This window comes from Saccopteryx bilineata, chromosome 3, assembly GCF_036850765.1.
Source record: "Saccopteryx bilineata isolate mSacBil1 chromosome 3, mSacBil1_pri_phased_curated, whole genome shotgun sequence".
NCBI lineage: Eukaryota > Metazoa > Chordata > Mammalia > Chiroptera > Emballonuridae > Saccopteryx > Saccopteryx bilineata.
Window position 1 is genome coordinate 310,129,651 of NC_089492.1, and position 17,124 is coordinate 310,146,774.

Sequence of the window (17,124 nt, forward strand, 5' to 3'; positions counted from 1 at the left end):
TCAAAAACAGGCTCAGGTGATTGCCCCCAGCAACGCCATTTACCACAGGCTCTAAATATGCTGGGCCAAGCACTTGAGGTGGGAATCATCACTGATTTGCATAACCACCCTCAGTGTTACCTCAGCCTTTTTTTATTTTTTTTAATTTTATTTTTTTACAGAGACAGAGAGAGAGTCAGAATGAGGGATAGACAGGGACAGACAGACAGGAACGGAGAGATGAGAAGCATCAATCATTATTTTTTTTGCATTGCGACACCTTAATTGTTCATTGATTGCTTTCTCTTATGTGCCTTGACTATGGGCCTTCAGCAGACCGAGTAACCCCTTGCTCGAGCCAGCGACCTTGGGTCCAAGCTGGTGAGCTTTTTGCTCAAGCCAGATGAGCCTGCGTTCAAACTGGCAACCTTGGGGTCTCAAACCTGGGTTTTCCACATCCCAGACTGATGCTCTATCCATTGCGTCACCGCCTGGTCAGGCCTTTTTTTTGTTTTGTTTTAAGCAAGCAAACAAACGTGCGTGCACGCAAGAGAGAGACAAAGACAGACAGGAAAGGAGAAAGATCACAAACATCAACTTATTGCAGCACTTAGTTGTTCACTGATTGCTCTCTCATATGTGCCTTGACTGAGGGGGAAGGCACGCTCCAGCCAAGCCAGTGACCCCTTGCTCAAGCCGTGCAGTCTTGAACCTGGGTCTTCAGCATGAGAGGTCAACATTCTATCCACCGCATCTCTGCCTGGTCAGGCTACCTCAGCCTTTTTTCTGGGAAGGAAACCAAGGCACAGAGGGCGCAGCCATTTACCCCAGAGAGCAGAAGGTGAACCTAGGATTGGACCCCTGACCATCCCGCTGCAGGACCTGCCAGGTTAAGTGGCCACTGTTTTGTCTCCCTATATGGGCAGTGGGAGAGGTTGGGCCCAGTTGTCTCTGCTTTTACCTGTCGCTCCTCAGTAGAAGGGAGGACAAGAACAGACAAAAGTCCCAGGAGCCTGACCAGGTGGTGGCGCAGTAGATAGAGCGTCAGACTGGGATGTGGAAGGACCCAGGTTCAAGACCCTGAGGTCGCCAGCTTGAGCGCCGACTCATCTGGCTTGAGCAAAAGCCCACCAGCTTGGACCCAAGGTCGGTGGCTCGAGCAAGGGTTTACTCGGTCTGCTGAAGGCCCACAGTCAAGGCACATATGAGAAAGCAATCAATGAACAACTAAGGTGTTGCAATGCAAAACAAAAACCTAATGATTGATGCTTCTCATCTCTCTGTTCCTGTCTGTCTGTCCCTGTCTATACCTCTCTCTGACTCTCTCTCTGTTTCTGTAAATAAAATAAAATAAAATAAAAAAAGTCCAGGAATGCTGGGAGGTTTTTTGGGGGGAAGATAGCAGGGCTGCCTCCCTATGAGATCTAGGTCCTGGGGCCTCTCCTGGGCTCAGGTGTTTGAAGAATTTGAGATGTCTCCTCCATATGGGACATTCTCTCAGCACCAGAACAGAAAGGGAGTCTGTGCGTGGTGGGGTGGAGAGAAAGAAAAGGGTGGAGCCTGACCAGGCGGTAGCACAGTAGATAGAGCATCGGACTGGGATCTGGAGGACCCAGGTTTGAGACCCCAAGGTCGCCAGCTTGAGCACGGGCTCATCTGGTCTGAGCAAGGCTCACCAGCTTGAGCCCAAGGTCGCTGGCTTGAGCAAGGGGTTACTCAGTCTGCTGTAGGCCCCTGGTCAAGGCACATATGAGAAAGCAATCGATGAACAACTAAGGAACTGTAACGAAGAATTGATGCTTCTCATCTCTCTCCTTTCCTGTCTGTCCCTATCTGTCCCTCTCTCTGTCTCTGTCATAAAAAAATTTTTTTTTTCAAATAAGTAAAAATAAAAGGGATGCTGCCTATGGGATGAGGTGGCACCAGACCAGAAGGCAGGACCCTGGCCCACAGGAAGGACAAACACTGCTATCAGGACCTCAGTGTTCTCTTCTGCAAAGTGGGGATAATCAGGGCTCCTCTAGAGGTGATTCTTCACATGCAGAATGCACTGTGCTGAGCACTCCCTGAACCAGCGCTCACAGGCACTTACTAAGGACTGCTACTGTGGTTGTCTAAGCCCTTTACCTATCTAACCTGGGATAATCCTAACCTGAACCCCAAGAGGCAGGTTCTATTATAATCCCATTTTACAGGTAGGGAAACTGAGGCACAGCGAGAGGTGGTCACACAGCTGGTAAGTGGTAGAGCTAAGGCTGGGAGCCTACGACTTCCACCTCTCTGTGTAACCACACGCTGTGTGCCCAAGTCCCCTTCCAGCTGTGTGACCCCAAGAAGCGATTTCTCCCTTGTGAGGGCTGGAGCCACATGACCCCTGTAGGGAATCTGGTCCTTCCCCAAAGCCTGCCCTCCGAGCATGTGTCCCCTTCTGCCATGTGTACCCAGTTGCACCTTGATATCCTCAGCGTTGGCAGCTTGTAGCTTCTCTCGGAAGTGCCCGTCAGTCTCCAGCACGTTGATGACCTCCTGGAGGTACCGGTGGTAGTACAAACCTGTGTCCTGAGGTGACAAAAAATAAGATAGCAGCTCTAGCCCCTGCCCTGGTTCTTCCCCAAAGGTAGGACCCAGGCCCTGGTCCCCATGGAGCAGGACACTTGCCCTATAGATAAAAGCTCTGCAGCCAGAAGCCCCAACGCTAATCCTCATCTGCTTTATAACCCCAGGGAACCTGCCCGACCACAACCCTCATCACTTCCCAGGTCTGTAGAGATAAAATGTGTCACAAGGGCAAACACACAGCCCACTGAGTGGGGCTTACGGAACAACAAGGGTACTTGTTGGCAAGCCGTGAAACATTCATTGATTCCTTATGATTTCACTGAGCCCCCACCACGTGGCAGGTGCTGTTCCAGGGGATACAGCAAGCAAACAAGACAGACAAAACTCTCTGGGCTCAGCCCTGGCTGGTTGGCTCAGTGGTAGAGCGTCGGCCTGGCGTGCAGGAGTCCCGGGTTCAATTCCCGGCCAGGGCACACAGGAGAAGTGCCCATCTGCTTCTCTACTCCTCCCCCTCTCCTTCTTCTCTGTCTCTCTTTTCCCCTCCCGCAGCCAAGGCTCCATTGGAGCAGGGTTGGCCCAGGCACTGAGGATGGCTCTGTGGCCTCTGCCTCAGGTGCTAGAATGGCTCTGGTGGGCGTGCTGGGTGGATCCTGGTCGGGCGCATGAGGGAGTCTGTCTGACTGCCTCCCCGTTTCCAGCTTCAGAAAAAATACAAAAAAATAATAATAAATAAGTAAAAATAAAAACTCTCTGGGCTCCCAGTCCTACTTCTCAGATCTGTGCTGAAAATAAATTAGATAAATGGCCTGGCATGACGGGAAGGATATAGAAGATACTCAATCTGCTAGAGCTCTCACTACATCAATTGAGGAGCACATAGTAGGTGCTTATTAGGTGGTAAGCAAATCACCTAATCACTGGCTATGCCACTGTGGGTACACTCACTCCTATTGTTGCTAAAACAAAGTATCACAAACTAAGTGGCTTAAAGCAACACACATTTATTTTCTTAAGAGTTTTGGAGGTCAGAAGTACAAAATCAGTGGGTGGGGCTCGGCTCATTCTGGAGGCTCAGGGAGAGAATCTGTTTTCCTGTCTTTTTCAGCTCCTATGGGCTGCCTGCATGCCTTTGCTCATGGCTCTCCTCACTCTGACATCTTCTTACATCATCACATTGCCTCTGACATCATCACATTCCTGCTTTCCTCTCATAGGGACCCTTGTGATTACATTGGGCTCACCTGGATCCAGGATATTTTAATCTCAAGATGATTAACTCAGTCACACCTACTAACACTCTTTTGCCACATACACACAATGTATCCACAGGTTCTAGGAATTAGGGCAGGAGCGTCTTTGGGGACCATTATTCAGCCAAATGCAGTGGGTTGGAATCCCACATCTGCCAATTACCAGCCATGTGACCTTGTTAGAACTGCTCTGATACCTAGGTGTCCTGTTTTTATTTACTAAATTTGGCAAGCTTAGCCTTGAACAAGTTATTTAATCTCTCTGTGCCTCAGTTTCTTCATCCATCTGCTGCGATGTTATGATTGTTGTTGTTACTGATGTTTTATAACATTCAGTGCTTTCTATTAGCCTTGGTATAAAGAAATTCTCTACCATGGCCCACAAGGCCCCAAGTGATCTATCTGCCTTGTCCCCTCTCTTGCTCAATCAGCTCCAGCCAAACTGTCTTCTCCGGCCACACAGCCTTTGCCCAGCCTATTCCTTCTGTCTGGAATCGTTCTTCCCTAAACTTCAGATCTCAGCTCAAAGAGCCTTCCTTCCTGACAATCACTCCTGGTGTCCACTGTCAGCTCAGCGAGCGAGGCTGGTCTATGATGGTATTGGGCTTGCATAAGCACTGTATTTGGCTCATACAAGATAATCATGGAATGTGTGAAATCAATGAAGGGAAAGGGGACACAAAGGTGCCCTTCTGTATCTGCAAAGATTTCACTAGGCAGCTCTCTGTGTGAGGACCTGCCACACAGGAGAATGGCAGGATCTGTCCCAGAGATAGTGACGCATCCATCCTAGTGCGAGCTGTGGGTGGGTTTAGGTCATAAATCAGAGCATTGGCCTTGAGGAAATCTTTCAAGTTCCAAATCTCCTAAGATCAAAGGTTTCATAGCATTGGATAAACACATATTGGAATTAATAAATGAGCAGTTTATACGTCCCTTTGTAATTTCAACTACAATTCTCAAGAGCTCCAGGAAGTGGGAACGTCCCAGTTACCTAACACGTAACACCTGCTCAAGGTGCTACTGGGAAATGTAGTTTTGGTTGTTTTTTTTTTCAGATTTCTTCAAGAGAAGGGGGTCTTTAAAAAAAACAACAACAGAGAGGTTTAGATGTGGGAGGGGCGTGTAACAAGTGATGTTAATTTTTCGCTTAAAATCTAACCTGATTTCCCACACCGCAGAGTCAGGGATTTAGTAATCTGCCCCATCCGTCCCCGCTTTCCCCAGTTTTTCCTCACGTTCAAGCCCTGGGACTATAAAGCATGGCGGGCAAACTCCAAGCCGTGTCCGAGGGGGGTAGTATCCACTCAGGGGTCACAGGGGTCCGCGGGAATTGTAGTACCACTACAGACACCTGGCTGGACAGCAGGGCAGGGCCACTCACGGGGCTCTCGGTCGCGGGGCTCTCCTTCTTGGACGCCCCCCGTTCCAGGGGCACGGTCAGCACAGCGCGGAGCAGCAGCAGCGGTGGCAGGAGGCGGAGGGCTGCGCGGCACCCAAAGGACGGCATGGCGGCGTGATCTGTGCGGGCAGAGGTGGATAATGTCTGTCCGAAGCCTCCTCTTTCCCTGGATCAAGGAGTCAGGCCCCCAGGACCGCACACTCCCCTTCCTTCTAAGAGTCAAGAATCAAAGCATTTTCCAGGACCCCAAATTCCGACCCTCCAGCATTTCCTTCCTTAGACCCAGGAGTCCTTGCTCCCTGCACCCGCTTCGCTCGCTGACTCAGGGATCCAAGATCTTAAGTTCCACTTTCCCCAGAGCCAAAGGTCCACGCTCACCAGTCCCCTTTTATCCTAAGAACTAGGAGAGCTGGTGCCCAGCTTGTCCTCCGGCACTCAGTCCCCCAGGGCTGTAGTCCTCCACCTTCCCTCCTTCCCAGGACCCAAGGGTCTAAAATCGCAAGCCCTAACCTCGCCTTCACCGCAGAGGGCGTTTTCCCGGGTTGAAACCTCCGCTGCCTTCCTGGCAATTTCCCTCAAGGCCACGCCCACTTTCCCCGCAAAAGACCCACCCTCAGCAGCCTGATTGGTCCACGGTAGCTCCAGCCGCTTGGGCCTTGCCTAGTGGTCCCGCCCCTTGTGGAAGTCTCTCGCCTGTTCTCGAAAGACTTTCCTCCTTTCTCGGAAGCCCAAATTCTTACACAATTCCTGCCTTCTAGGCAACTTTCAAAGAGAACTACAACTCCCTACAGGCCGGGGTGGGGTGGGGTAATAAAAATGACTCAACTTCCGCGCCATCTTGGCCCCTTCGCCTCTTGGGAGTTGTAGTTTTCCCCAGTTATTTTCTCCCCGAAGTGGCTGCAAGTTACAGAGCGATAGCAATTGTCCCAGATCACCTTGTAAGTTTATAATATAAATAAATGAGAGGTGTAGAGTGAGAATGCGCTGCGACTTCTCTGGGGTCCCTTTAAGGAACACTCGCATCCCTTTCCAATTCAGAACGCCAAGGTAGCCTGGCTGCGGCAGAAGCCAGGGGTCATTGCTTTGTCGGAAGCTGAGCGTGCGGGAACAGGAGGAAGGAGATTAGGACAGGTCCCAGAGGGAATACCTCCTCCCCCGATCCCTCTTTCTTCCTCTGCCCAGTGACCCAGAGATTAGGCCCACAACTCCCAAAGAGTTGGTCAGGTATGTTTAGAAATTGATCAGAGTGGCAAAGTACTGAGCCGTGAACGTGAAACGCCCCTCCAGGCACTAGGGAAGGAGAGGGGATCTCCTGGATCCTGTGTAGGTTGGTACTGGTGGTCTGGGGTCATTGGGGGTTGGTTGTTTTGGGCTCAGAGTTATGAGTTCCCATTTTTGGGTGTAGGAGGGAGTTAGGTATTTGGGGGGAGAGAGAACAGGATAGTGACAAAAGCTGGAATCAGGCTCCTGGGTCCCTGGACAGGACTAGGTGCTGAAATTCAGGCTCCTGGGTCCAGGACAAAAAATAAAGCTTAAGATAAGGAGTTGGGGGTGGGGGAGCAGAGTCCATTGGGATGTTGAGTCTGGGTCCTCATTTCTCTTTCTTGCTTCTCCAGAATGTCTCAAGAGAATGACACTTGGAAGGAAGAGTGAGTGGGGAAATGGGATAGGAAGGGATGGAGAAGGGGTTGGAGGTGGAAACTTGGAGTTTGATTATGCCCACACACACTCACTCGGGCCTCAAAATAGTGTTTTCAGGTTTAGCACCAACAATCTTGCAGGAAGGGTCTGGGGGCCTGGACTTCTGGGTCCCACCTAAAGGGATTGAGTTTAGGAGGAAGACTCAATGGGTCTAAAAGAGGAAGGACTGAGGGCTTGGACTCCTGCGTTCTGAGACAGGAGGGCACTGGGATCTCTGACACCTGGCTTCCAGACAGGCCGGTGCTGGGAAAAAAAAAACCTTCAGAACTGGGAGATCAGGCTCAGATTCTAGCCCCTCTGTGACCTCACAAGTGCTCAGAATTCTAAATTGGCAGGGGCGGGAGGGGTCTAGGGCAATGGGTGGTGCCCTGCTTACTGTTATCATAAGCCTGTATCTCTGTCAGGGTCCTGTGGGATAAGCTCGCTGTCATAAGGCTGAAGAAGCTGAAACAACAGGTACTACGCCTAGGAATCGTGACACCCCCACTGTATCCTCTTCTCTAGCTTCCTGGGCCCCATCTCCCGGACTTGCCCTGGGTTTCCTGGCCTTCGTTAGCTCTCTTGAAGCCTAAAACCTTGCAATTGAAAAGTGAGAAAATAGGAATTCCAGATCCTAGAGAAGCAAACCTGGGTGCTGAGACTCCAAAACTTCTAAGGAACAAGAGCTCCGGAGGGCAGGACTCCCAGGTCCTAGGGGAAGAGCGGAATGGGTGCCAGGACTCCTGGTTCTGAGAAAGGAGGAGATGAGGGTCTGAGGGCCTGGACTCCAGGAATTCTCCCACGAATGCAGGCCTCCCCTTGCCCCAGGCTCATTTTCAGCCCAGTCTTCCGCAGGATTTGTGGTCCCCACACACCCCTTTCGTGCTCCCGCAGCAGCGCCAGAAGCGCCTAGAGTCCCTCATGGTTCTGGCCAATCCTGACGCTGCCCTTCGGCCCCGCCAACCTCGATTGCTGTCGGAGCGCCTTGCGGGTGACAGCGGTGAGGAATTGTTCCTATAGTCGAGTAGGATCGTAGGCCTGGGGGAAGGGGTCTGTGAAAGTGAGGCGCGGGGCCTAAAGGGCTCAGAGCGGAAAGAGCCTGCTTGAGCCCTGGAGTCAGGACTTGGTGGAACACCTGAGCACAGCCCTGAAAAGTCCACAACCTGTGGGGGCCTCAGGGAGAGCACCGGTGTTGGGCACAAGGCAGCTAGAGAGGATGGGGCTCGAGAGGATCCCGTGATTGGGCTTGTTGGAGTTCTGGGGCGGAGCCTGCGAGAGCCCGGGCCTCCCAGAGACCGTGGAGCGGGGTCTAGGGAGTGCTGTGGGTTCCTGGTGGACGAGGAGGCGGGGTGGGGGCTGGTGGTGTAGGCCCAGCGCCCGGGAACTAGTTTTTTTCTGTGTGTGTGTGTGTGTGTGTGTGTGTGTGTGTGTGTGTGTGTGTGTTTGGGGGGTGGGGTCTGGGTAATTTAAAGACCAGGTCTTACAAACTGAAAACCCCACTGGGATCGCTTACGCAAGGTGTCCACAACAATTTAGCTGTAGGTCCATCCTCTTTTAAGCCTTAGAATGAAGTTTGGGTTCTGAATAGGTCTCGAGGGTTTGGGTAGTCAGTCAATCAGGGGCTATATCTGGGGAAATGGATCTTCTTTGCAGAAGACTGCAAGGTATACATCATGTTTATAGGCCTCTCTGCACTTTCCTCTAGACCTTGGGAACCCTTTCCTTCAGGAGAAGGTGCCAGGGGCACATCTGCACTCTGGTGTCCACAGTGTTCTGGGCACCATGAGCTGTGGTGGAGATGGCAGCAATAACTGCTGCCTCTTAGTGTCATCAACTGAAGAAGGTAATCACAGCCCTTGGACTGGCTACGCCCTAGAATTACATTCCCCCTAGAACCCAGGAGTCTGGAACCTCAGCCCTTGCTCTGTAAAGGACTTGGGAGTCCAGACTCCTGCAGGCCTTGAAATCCATCACACAGGCTCCAGGTCTTGAACCTTCTCCTTCAACACCCAATAATCTGAATTTCCAGCCCTTTCCTCCCCTAGTACCCAGAAATCCCAGTCTCCAGTCCCCTTCTCTATCCTGACTACCAGACAATTCTGATCTGGAGTTGGAGGAAGTCTCTGTGGAAGATGTTCCTGCCTTCTCCTCTCCTTCTAAACAGCCTCCATGGACAATACGGAGAGGTTGGCTACCCCATCAACGACTTGGTAATTTTTATTTCCAGTACATAATTAGGCCCTGCAGTGGGGCGAGAGGAATGGGAAGCACCAACTCACAGTTGCTTCTGTATGTGCCTTGACTGGGCAACAGGGGGCAGTTTTGAGCCAGGGACCTCAGCATCCCAGGTCCACGCCTTCTCCACTGCTCCACCGCAGGCCAGGCATTTAAGTTTTGAGATATATGTAACATAACATACAATTCACTCATTTAAAGTTTACAATTCCAGGCCCTGGTCGGGTAGCTCAATTGGTTAGAGCATTGGTCTGATACCTCAAGGTTGCAGGTTCAATCCCCAGTCAGGGCACATACAAAAATTAACCAATGAATGCATAAATAAGTGGAACAACAAACCAATTTTTCTCTTTCTCAAATCAACAAAAAGATAAAGTTTACAATTCCATAGTTTTTATTATATATTTTCTGTGTGTGTGACAGACAGAGAGACAAAGAGAGGGACAGATAGGGACAGACAGGAAGAGAGAGATGAAAAGCATTGATTCTGGCCCTGGCCGGTTGGCTCAGCGGTAGAGCATCGGCCTGGCATGCAGGAGTCCCAGGTTCGATTCCCGGCCAGGGCACACAAGAGAGGCGCCCATTTGCTTCTCCACCCCTCCCCCTCTCCTTCCTCTCTGCCTCTCTCTTCCCCTCCCGCAGCAAGGCTCCATTGGAGCAAAGATGGCCCGGGCACTGGGATGGCTCTGTGGCCTATGCCTCAGGCACTAGAATGGCTCTGGACTCAACAGAGCGACCCCCCAGAGGGGCAAAGCATCGCCCCCTGGTGGGCATGCCAGGTGGATGGATCCAGGTTGGGTGCATGCGGGAGTCTGTCTGACTGCCTCCCCGTTTCCAGCTTTGGAAAAATGAAAAAAGAAAAAAAAAAGAGGAATCCCAAGGATGGATGGGACAAAGGTACCTTCACTCACTACCTATTCAGTTAACCTTGCCTCACTTTAAAAAAAAAACAAAAAAAAACAAAAGCATCGATTCTTTGTTACAGCACCTTTGTTGTTCATTGATTACTTTCTCATATGTGCCTTGACTGAGGGGCTACAGCAGGCCTCTTGCTCAAGCCAGTGACCTTGGGCTCAAGCCAGCAACCATGGGGGTCATGTCTATGATCCCACACTCAAGCCAGTGACACCATGCTCAAACTGGTGAGCCTCTGATCAAGCCAGCAACCTCAGGGTTTCAAACCTTGGTCCTCAGAGTCCCAGGGCTATGCTGTATCCACTGTGCTACCACCTGGTCAGGCTACTTCATTCCTTTTTAGTCTTTAATATTTCATTGTAATATTCTATTCTTGTGACTGGCCAACTATTTTACTATTTCAAAACAGGAATTTTAATTATCAACCCAAAACTCCATTTTCCCTCTACCCCCATTTTAAGATACTCAGTCTCTCATATGCTGTCTCTGGGACAACGGAAGGGGAGACCTCTAATTCCTCTGTGTTCTTAGACCCAGAAAAGTCAGAGACTTCTTTTTAAAAAAATGATTTATTGATTTTAGAGAGAGGAAGGGGGAGAAAGAGAGAGAGAGAAACATCAATTTGTTGTTCTACCAAGCTGTGCATTCATTGGTTGCTTTGCTTGTATGTGTGCCCTGACTGAAGATCAACCCACAACCTTGGTGTATTGGGAGATGCTTTAACCAACTGAGCTACCTGGCCAGGGCCGGGCATAGACTTCTCCACCCCTGTAGACCTCCTGCACGTGGGAGAAGTGGGAAATCTGGCAAGTGAGGGAGAGGAGTCGTTAAGTAGGGGCCAGAAATCTAGGAGGAACCCAGGTGGCCTGAGCTCCATCTTCTTCTGGCTTTTTCCATCCTTAGGGTCCAGTACAGGGAACAAAGGCCAATCCCAGGATGTTGCAGATGAATATGAGTCAGTTTGTCCGGAACCAAACCCTGGAAGGGGTGGTGATCCGGGAAGTGGAGACTTGTCCTTCAACAAGGTGGGAGGTGGCACAGCCTATCCAGATAGAAGGAAGACTGGCCTTCGACTCTTGGGAGGGTGGGGCTAAAATTCTGCAGCCCAATCAGAGGCTGCTTTTACTGGTGGGTGGAACCTGTTGTGATTGGGCTCGCAGAGGCTATGTGTGTGCCCCAATTACAATCTAGAGCAGGGGTCCCCAAACTTTTTACACAGGGGGCCAGTTCACTGTCCCTCAGACCGTTGGAGAGCCGGACTATAAAAAAAACTATGAACAAATCCCTATGCACACTGCACATATCTTATTTTAAAGTAAAAAAGAAACAAAATGGGAACAAATACAATATTTAAAATAAAGGACAAGTAAATTTAAATCAACAAACTGACCAGTATTTAAATGGGAACTATGCTCCTCTCACTGACCACCAATGAAAGAGGTGCCCCTTCCAGAAGTGCGGCAGGGGCTGGATAAATGGCCTCAGGGGGCCATATGTGGCCCGCGGGCCGTAGTTTGGGGACCCCTGATCTAGAGGGTTTGAGTCCATGTGAGCACATTAAATCCAGCCCACCGAAAGGCAGCGAGTTTTGGAGAGGGTGAAACAGTGACAGGAAAGGGAAAGTTGACACTCACTCTGGTATTGACGAAAGTTAGATAGTTTCATTTGGGTAGATCCTGGCCCTGTGATACACTGGAGATCGAATCAACACCAGTTTTTAGATAAATGGGCCGTGCAAAAAAGTTCTCCAATCTGTAGATGGAGTGGGCGTGGCTACAGGTGGATAAATTCTTAAAGGGACTGTCCAATCAGCCCGTGGCCAAGATGTTTGATGAATAGGCCTAATAAAGGTCGAGAGTGGGCGTCCTGACCTGGGATGGCCAATCAGTCTTTTCCTAGCGGGGTTGGGAAGGTGGCCTGGGTCTGATCTGTCCCTCAATTTGAATTTGGCGCTCGGGCCAGGGAGAAGACCTGGAAGAAAATAAAGAGGAGTTGAAGCCTACAGTTAGGAACTTCCCAGGGGTGGACGACGATGCAGTGTCCGAGGCCCTGGAAAGCGAGCGCTGCGCGGGCTTCAGCGATATGGAGAGGTTGCCCCTCTCATCTCTTCTCGCCCCAGGCCCTCAGCTGGGCGAGGACATGGAAGCATATGTACTGCGTCCAGTGGAGCCTGGCTACACGGTGCAGTGTTGCATCGGCCGCGACAAGCGCGGCGCAGATAAGGGCGTGTTCCCTTTCTACTATCTCTACCAGGAATCAGCCTATGGCCGGAAGGTGCGGTCTAGCAGCCCCGGTGCAAGCCCTACCACCCAGGGACAAGTTCTGTCCCCTTCTGAGTGAGGTCAAAACTTTACAAATCCAGGCCTGCCTCATCACTGATTAAGTCAACTCCAACTCCAAAACTTCACAAAACTAAGATCTTTAGAGCCCCATGGCAGAGGCTCTACCCATCCCATAGCCAACATCTGCCACTCGGAAGATGGCCCTGCCTTTCTCAATGTCCAGCCACTACACACCCTCTCAGGGTCCAAAACCCCACTCCTTACATATTCTCTAGATCCCATCTTTGTAGGGTCAAGTCTGGCCATTTCACTGAGCCTTCTATGCTATAAAGCCTCACCGAATATTGGGATAAACCTTGCCCCCTCAGGAACCAAGCCCCGTCTTGATGGATTTCCAATCCAGAACCAAGCCACGACCCCCTCAATCTGGCCATTCCCCTCTCAGTGTGGCTGCTTCTTGTCAAGGCACTATCTCTCCTAGAAAGAGGCATTTTCCTATTCAGAGCCAGATCCACTTTTCCCAGGTGAAACAGCTACTAAAATCCTGTTGCAATGTTCAAAATAAGGCTCTTCCCTATTCTCCAGTGCCAGGCCCTGCCTGTTAGGTTTTCTCCTTCCTGGGCTCTGCCTAAACTTTGGACCCAAAAGTTCAGTCCTTTGGAAAGATTGAAGGGTGTATATTACGATATGAAACTCCCCTCAGGACCCAGCTAATGACTTCCTTCAGTGAGAACCGCATCTCCCACCAAGCCATGGGATGCTTATTGTCCCATTACCCTTTTCTTTGTTGTAGGGACATAGTGTTTTCTTGTCTTTGGACCCCTACTCTAGCCAGATACTAGAAATTGAATTTGATGGGCTGTTCTCACATCCACAGCACTTCCTTCTCACCGGGCGCAAGAGAAAAAGGAGCATGACTTCTAATTATCTCATCTCCCTGGACCCCACAGACTTGTCTCGGGATGGGGTCAACTTTGTGGGCAAAGTCAGGTAGGAAGAGCCCTGCCCTGTGTGAGAAACAAATGGCAGATGACAGAGTACCTGGGGGAAAAAGGGGAAAATTGAACTACATTTCCAAGGAGGAGGCCATAGAGCACAAGTTCTACCTGCTAGGACCTTTTCTCTTAGAGAATGATGGGCTCTCTAGTTCTTCAGGTTGTAACCTCTCGGTGGTTGGAAATAGACTTGAGTGCTTTAGAGCAGAGGCTGACATTTAAGACATTTAACTTCTTGAAAGGCGGCCCTGGCCGGTTTGGTCAGTGGTAGAGTGTCGGCCTGGCGTGCAGGAGTCTCGGGTTCGATTCCCGGCCAGGGCACACAGGAGAAGTGCCCAACTGCTTCTCCACCCCTCTCCCTCTCTTTCCTCTCTGTCTCTCTCTTCCCCTCCCACAGACAAGGGTCCATTGGAGCGAAGTTGGCCCGGGCGCTGAGGATGGCTCTGTGGCCTCTGCCTCAGGCGCTAGAATGGCTCTGGTTGCAACAGAGTGATGCCCCAGATGGGCAAGAGCATCGCCCCCTGGTGGGCGTGCCGGGTGGATCCCGGTCGGGTGCATGCGGGATTCTGTCTGACTGCCTCCCCGTTTCCAACTTCAGAAAAAAAAAAAATTCTTGAAAGGCAAGCAGGCTGGGATTCCTAAATTCCTGAGTGAGATGAGGGCTGAGAAGTGTGAGTTCTTGTGTTCTAGAGGGAAGTGGGTCCCTAAAGGATGAAAGCAGGAAACTAAAAATCAATTTACAGGGCTGGGACTGTGGATACATGTAACAAGGAAATTAGTCTTATGTTCAGGTGACATGGGAAAAGAGTTAATGTACAGCATAATGGTAACAGTTATTTTATTCTGGCCACCGCCTTCTTGGAGCAGATCTAATGTCTTGGGCACCAAGTTCACCATCTTCAACAATGGGGTGAATCCCAAAAAGAAGTATTACATCCCAGAGACTCCTCGGATCAGGGAGGAGCTGGGCATTGTATGTTATGTGAGTGTCTGGGAGACAACAGAGTGAATGGAGCAGAATGGTGGGGAGGGAGAAAGAGCCAGGCCAACTGGAGTGTAATACTCTTAGGAGACCAACGTCTGGGGATTCCAAAGGCCCCGGAAAATGACTGTGATCATTCCAGGAGTTGATGCCCAGAACAGGAGAATCAGCATCCAGCCACAAAATGTGAGATGGCTAAGGTTGAGAATCTCTGGGTCAATAGGGGAGGAAGGGCTGGGGGATATGCCCTGGGACCTAAGGGAGGAGGGGGCCCATGGGTTGCAGAAGGTCACATCTGACGCCAGGAGGATTTTGCCAGACTTATGTGTCTATTAGGAAGGAGAGACTAGGAAGTCAATATTCTGTGTCCGAATAAAAAAGGCTAGTTGGTGGTAGGTTAACCACGCCCCCTACTTTAACCTCTAGGAAAGAGAATCACTACTGAGTCGCCTCCAAACGGGGGCCACCCAGGAGCTGATCCTGCTGCAAAACAAACCCCCATTGTGGAACCAGGAGACCTGTGCCTACACGCTCAATTTTCATGGTCGAGTTACTCAGGCCTCGGTCAAAAACTTCCAGATCGTGTATCCGGATGACCGTGAGCTCCTAGGAACCGGTTTACTTGGGAAAGGCGGGTGGGCTACGCGGGGCGCGACGGCGGTGGATAGCGGTGGGGCATGAAGGGAGGAGAACTACTTCTCCCATCAGCATTTGAGCGTTTTTCTCAGCAGAGCCCACTTTACACTTGCAAAGCTTCTTGGGAATAGTAGTTCACACGGGCTTCAGAAGATTTTGGGGGACTTAGGGTGCCGCACAGGCTCTTGGGAGTGTGTTTTCTCAGCTCATAGGCCGGTGGCAGGGAGATGAGTCTGACTTGGCTTAGTTACTGATTTCCTCTTCAGTTGACTCCGTGGTGCTTCAGTTCGGCCGCGTGGCCCCAGACATGTTCACAATGGACTTCTGTTTCCCGCTTTGCCCACTCCAAGCCTTCGCCATCTGCTTGTCCAGTTTCGATGGGAAACTGATGTGTGAGTAATTCAATTAAATATAAAACTCTCAACAGCTCCTGTGCCTACTCATTTGGAGAAAGGGCTCCAGCATGCCTTCTTTTGCACCACCTTACTAATAACCACCACTTGTTAGATGCCTCTTGGGTGCCCAGTCCTGGGTTCTAGGAACTGAGCTGTTCAGCTGCACCCGCTCTCACAGAAGGCAGTGGATCACGGGAGGTGGTACTTAAACAATAGAAATGCACCTCATCAGGCAGTGATGCAGTGGATAGAGGAAGCTATCCACTTCTTGGTGGCCCAAGAAGCTGAGCACCCAGGTTCAAAATCCTGAGGTCACCAGCTTGAGCATGGGCTCACCAGCTTGAGGGTGAGATCATAAACATGACCCCATGGTTGCTGGCTTAAACCCAAGGTTGCTGGCTTAAGAAGGGGTCACTGGCTCAGCTGGCGTACACTCCCCCAGGCCGCCTTCCCCTGTCAAGGCACATATGAGAAAGCAATCAGTGAACAACTAAGAGTACCACAATTATGAGTTGATGTTTCTCATTTCACTCCCTTCCTGTCTTCTCTCACGCTAAAAAAAAGAAAAAAATCAAAATGCTCCTCTACTATGAAGGTAAAAGCACATGGAGGCACAAGTCAGCTGGGTCAGAGCAAGGCATCTCTAAAAAGGTGACTTTCGGCCTTGGCTGGGGGGCTCTGGATAAAATTTCATCCCTGCACACTGAGGCCAGGGGTTCCATCCTGGTCAGGGCACATTAGAGAAGCAATCAATGAGTGCACACTAAATGGAACAACTAACTGGAACAATGAGTTGGTTCTTTCTTTCTCTCCTTCCCTCGGAAAAAAATTTTTTTTTTTTTTTAGAGACAGAGGGAGAGTCAGAGAGAGGGATAGATACGACAGACAGACAGGAACGGAGAGAGATGAGAAGCATCAATCATTAGTTTTTTGTTGCGACACCTTAGTTTTCATTGATTGCTTTCTCATATGTGCCTTGACTGTGGGCCTTCAGCAGACCGAGTAACCCCTTGCTTGAGCCAGCGACCTTACATCCAAGCTGGTGAGCTCTGCTCAAACCAAATGAGCCTTTGCTAAAGCTAGCGACCTCGGGGTCTCGAACCTGGGTCCTCCGCATCCCAGTCTGATGCTCTATCCACTGCGCCACTGCCTGGTCAGGCTGGAAAAATATTTTTTTAAGTGGTTTTCATACTACACCAGAAGAATCATGAGGAACTAGCAGAGCCAGGGGTCAGGGATGGGAACATCAGACAGTAGACAAAGCTCATGTGAAGGTCTTAAGGTGGAAGAGGGTTTGGTTGGTTTGGGAAAATGAAAGAATAGTTTGGTAGGAGCCTGGGGAACCAATGGAGGAGGGACAGGACAGATCTTATGAGGTCAGAGGAAAGTTCTAAGCTGGAGATGGGTAATTGAAGACATGCACGAGTGAGAGAGGATAATTACAATATGTGCCAACACATTTGTTTTTATTTTCTTAAGTGAGTAGCGGGGAGGCAGAGAGATTCTCATACGTGCCCCAACCAGGATACACCCTGCAAGCCCCCTTTTGGGAGATACTCTGCCCATCTGAGGCTGTTGCTCTGTTGCTCGGCAGTGAAGCTATTTTAGCACCTGAGGTGAGGCCATGGAGCCATCCTCAGCACCCAGGGCCAACTTGTTCCAACTGAGCCATGGCTGTGGGAGAAGAGATAGGGAGAAAGGGGTAGAGAAGCAGAAGGTTGTTTCTCCTGTGGGCCCTGACCGAGAATCAAACCCAGATGTCCATATGCCGGGCCAAGGCTCTACCACTGAGCCAATCGGCCAGGGCCTAACAC

General features: G+C 50.5%; 2 protein-coding genes across 4 annotated transcripts in view; one reads left to right on the forward strand and one right to left on the reverse strand.

Moving 5' to 3' along the window:
- The window catches only part of NUCB1 (nucleobindin 1), a 28,506-nt gene extending 22,694 nt beyond the window's left edge, over window positions 1–5,812 (reverse strand). The window contains exons 1-3 of one of the 3 annotated variants that reach the window (XM_066271608.1): window positions 5,701–5,812; window positions 5,143–5,309; window positions 2,431–2,538 (exon numbers count right to left, since the gene is read on the reverse strand). In XM_066271608.1, the coding sequence (XP_066127705.1) occupies window positions 2,431–2,538; window positions 5,143–5,298 (264 nt within the window). In that variant the 5' untranslated portion in view covers window positions 5,299–5,309; window positions 5,701–5,812. Of the gene's footprint in view, window positions 1–2,430; window positions 2,539–5,142; window positions 5,310–5,568 lie in introns of all 3 variants that reach the window. The other 2 variants (XM_066271609.1, XM_066271607.1) reach the window with 2 other exon arrangements.
- A 276-nt stretch (window positions 5,813–6,088) lies between these two features.
- On the forward strand, window positions 6,089–15,932 carry TULP2 (TUB like protein 2). Its single transcript, XM_066266680.1, has 13 exons — window positions 6,089–6,128; window positions 6,807–6,839; window positions 7,296–7,347; window positions 7,765–7,870; window positions 8,576–8,713; window positions 8,964–9,080; window positions 10,924–11,104; window positions 11,964–12,294; window positions 13,180–13,292; window positions 14,165–14,279; window positions 14,367–14,465; window positions 14,706–14,877; window positions 15,182–15,932. Exons 2-13 carry the CDS (start codon window positions 6,808–6,810, stop codon window positions 15,313–15,315), a joined length of 1,590 nt encoding a protein of 529 aa, XP_066122777.1. The 5' UTR covers window positions 6,089–6,128; window position 6,807; the 3' UTR covers window positions 15,316–15,932.
- Window positions 15,933–17,124: the final 1,192 nt, after the last annotated feature.

Excerpts from the sequence above, each read along its gene's own strand:
- TULP2 (XM_066266680.1), top strand. The coding sequence starts at position 6,808 with ATGTCTCAAGAGAATGACACTTGGAAGGAAGA. Across the intron at positions 11,105-11,963 it reads GGCCTTCGACTCTTGGGAGG|AATTTGGCGCTCGGGCCAGG; the intron begins GTGGGGCTAAAA and ends TCCCTCAATTTG. Across the intron at positions 14,280-14,366 it reads AGCTGGGCATTGTATGTTAT|GAGACCAACGTCTGGGGATT; the intron begins GTGAGTGTCTGG and ends TAATACTCTTAG.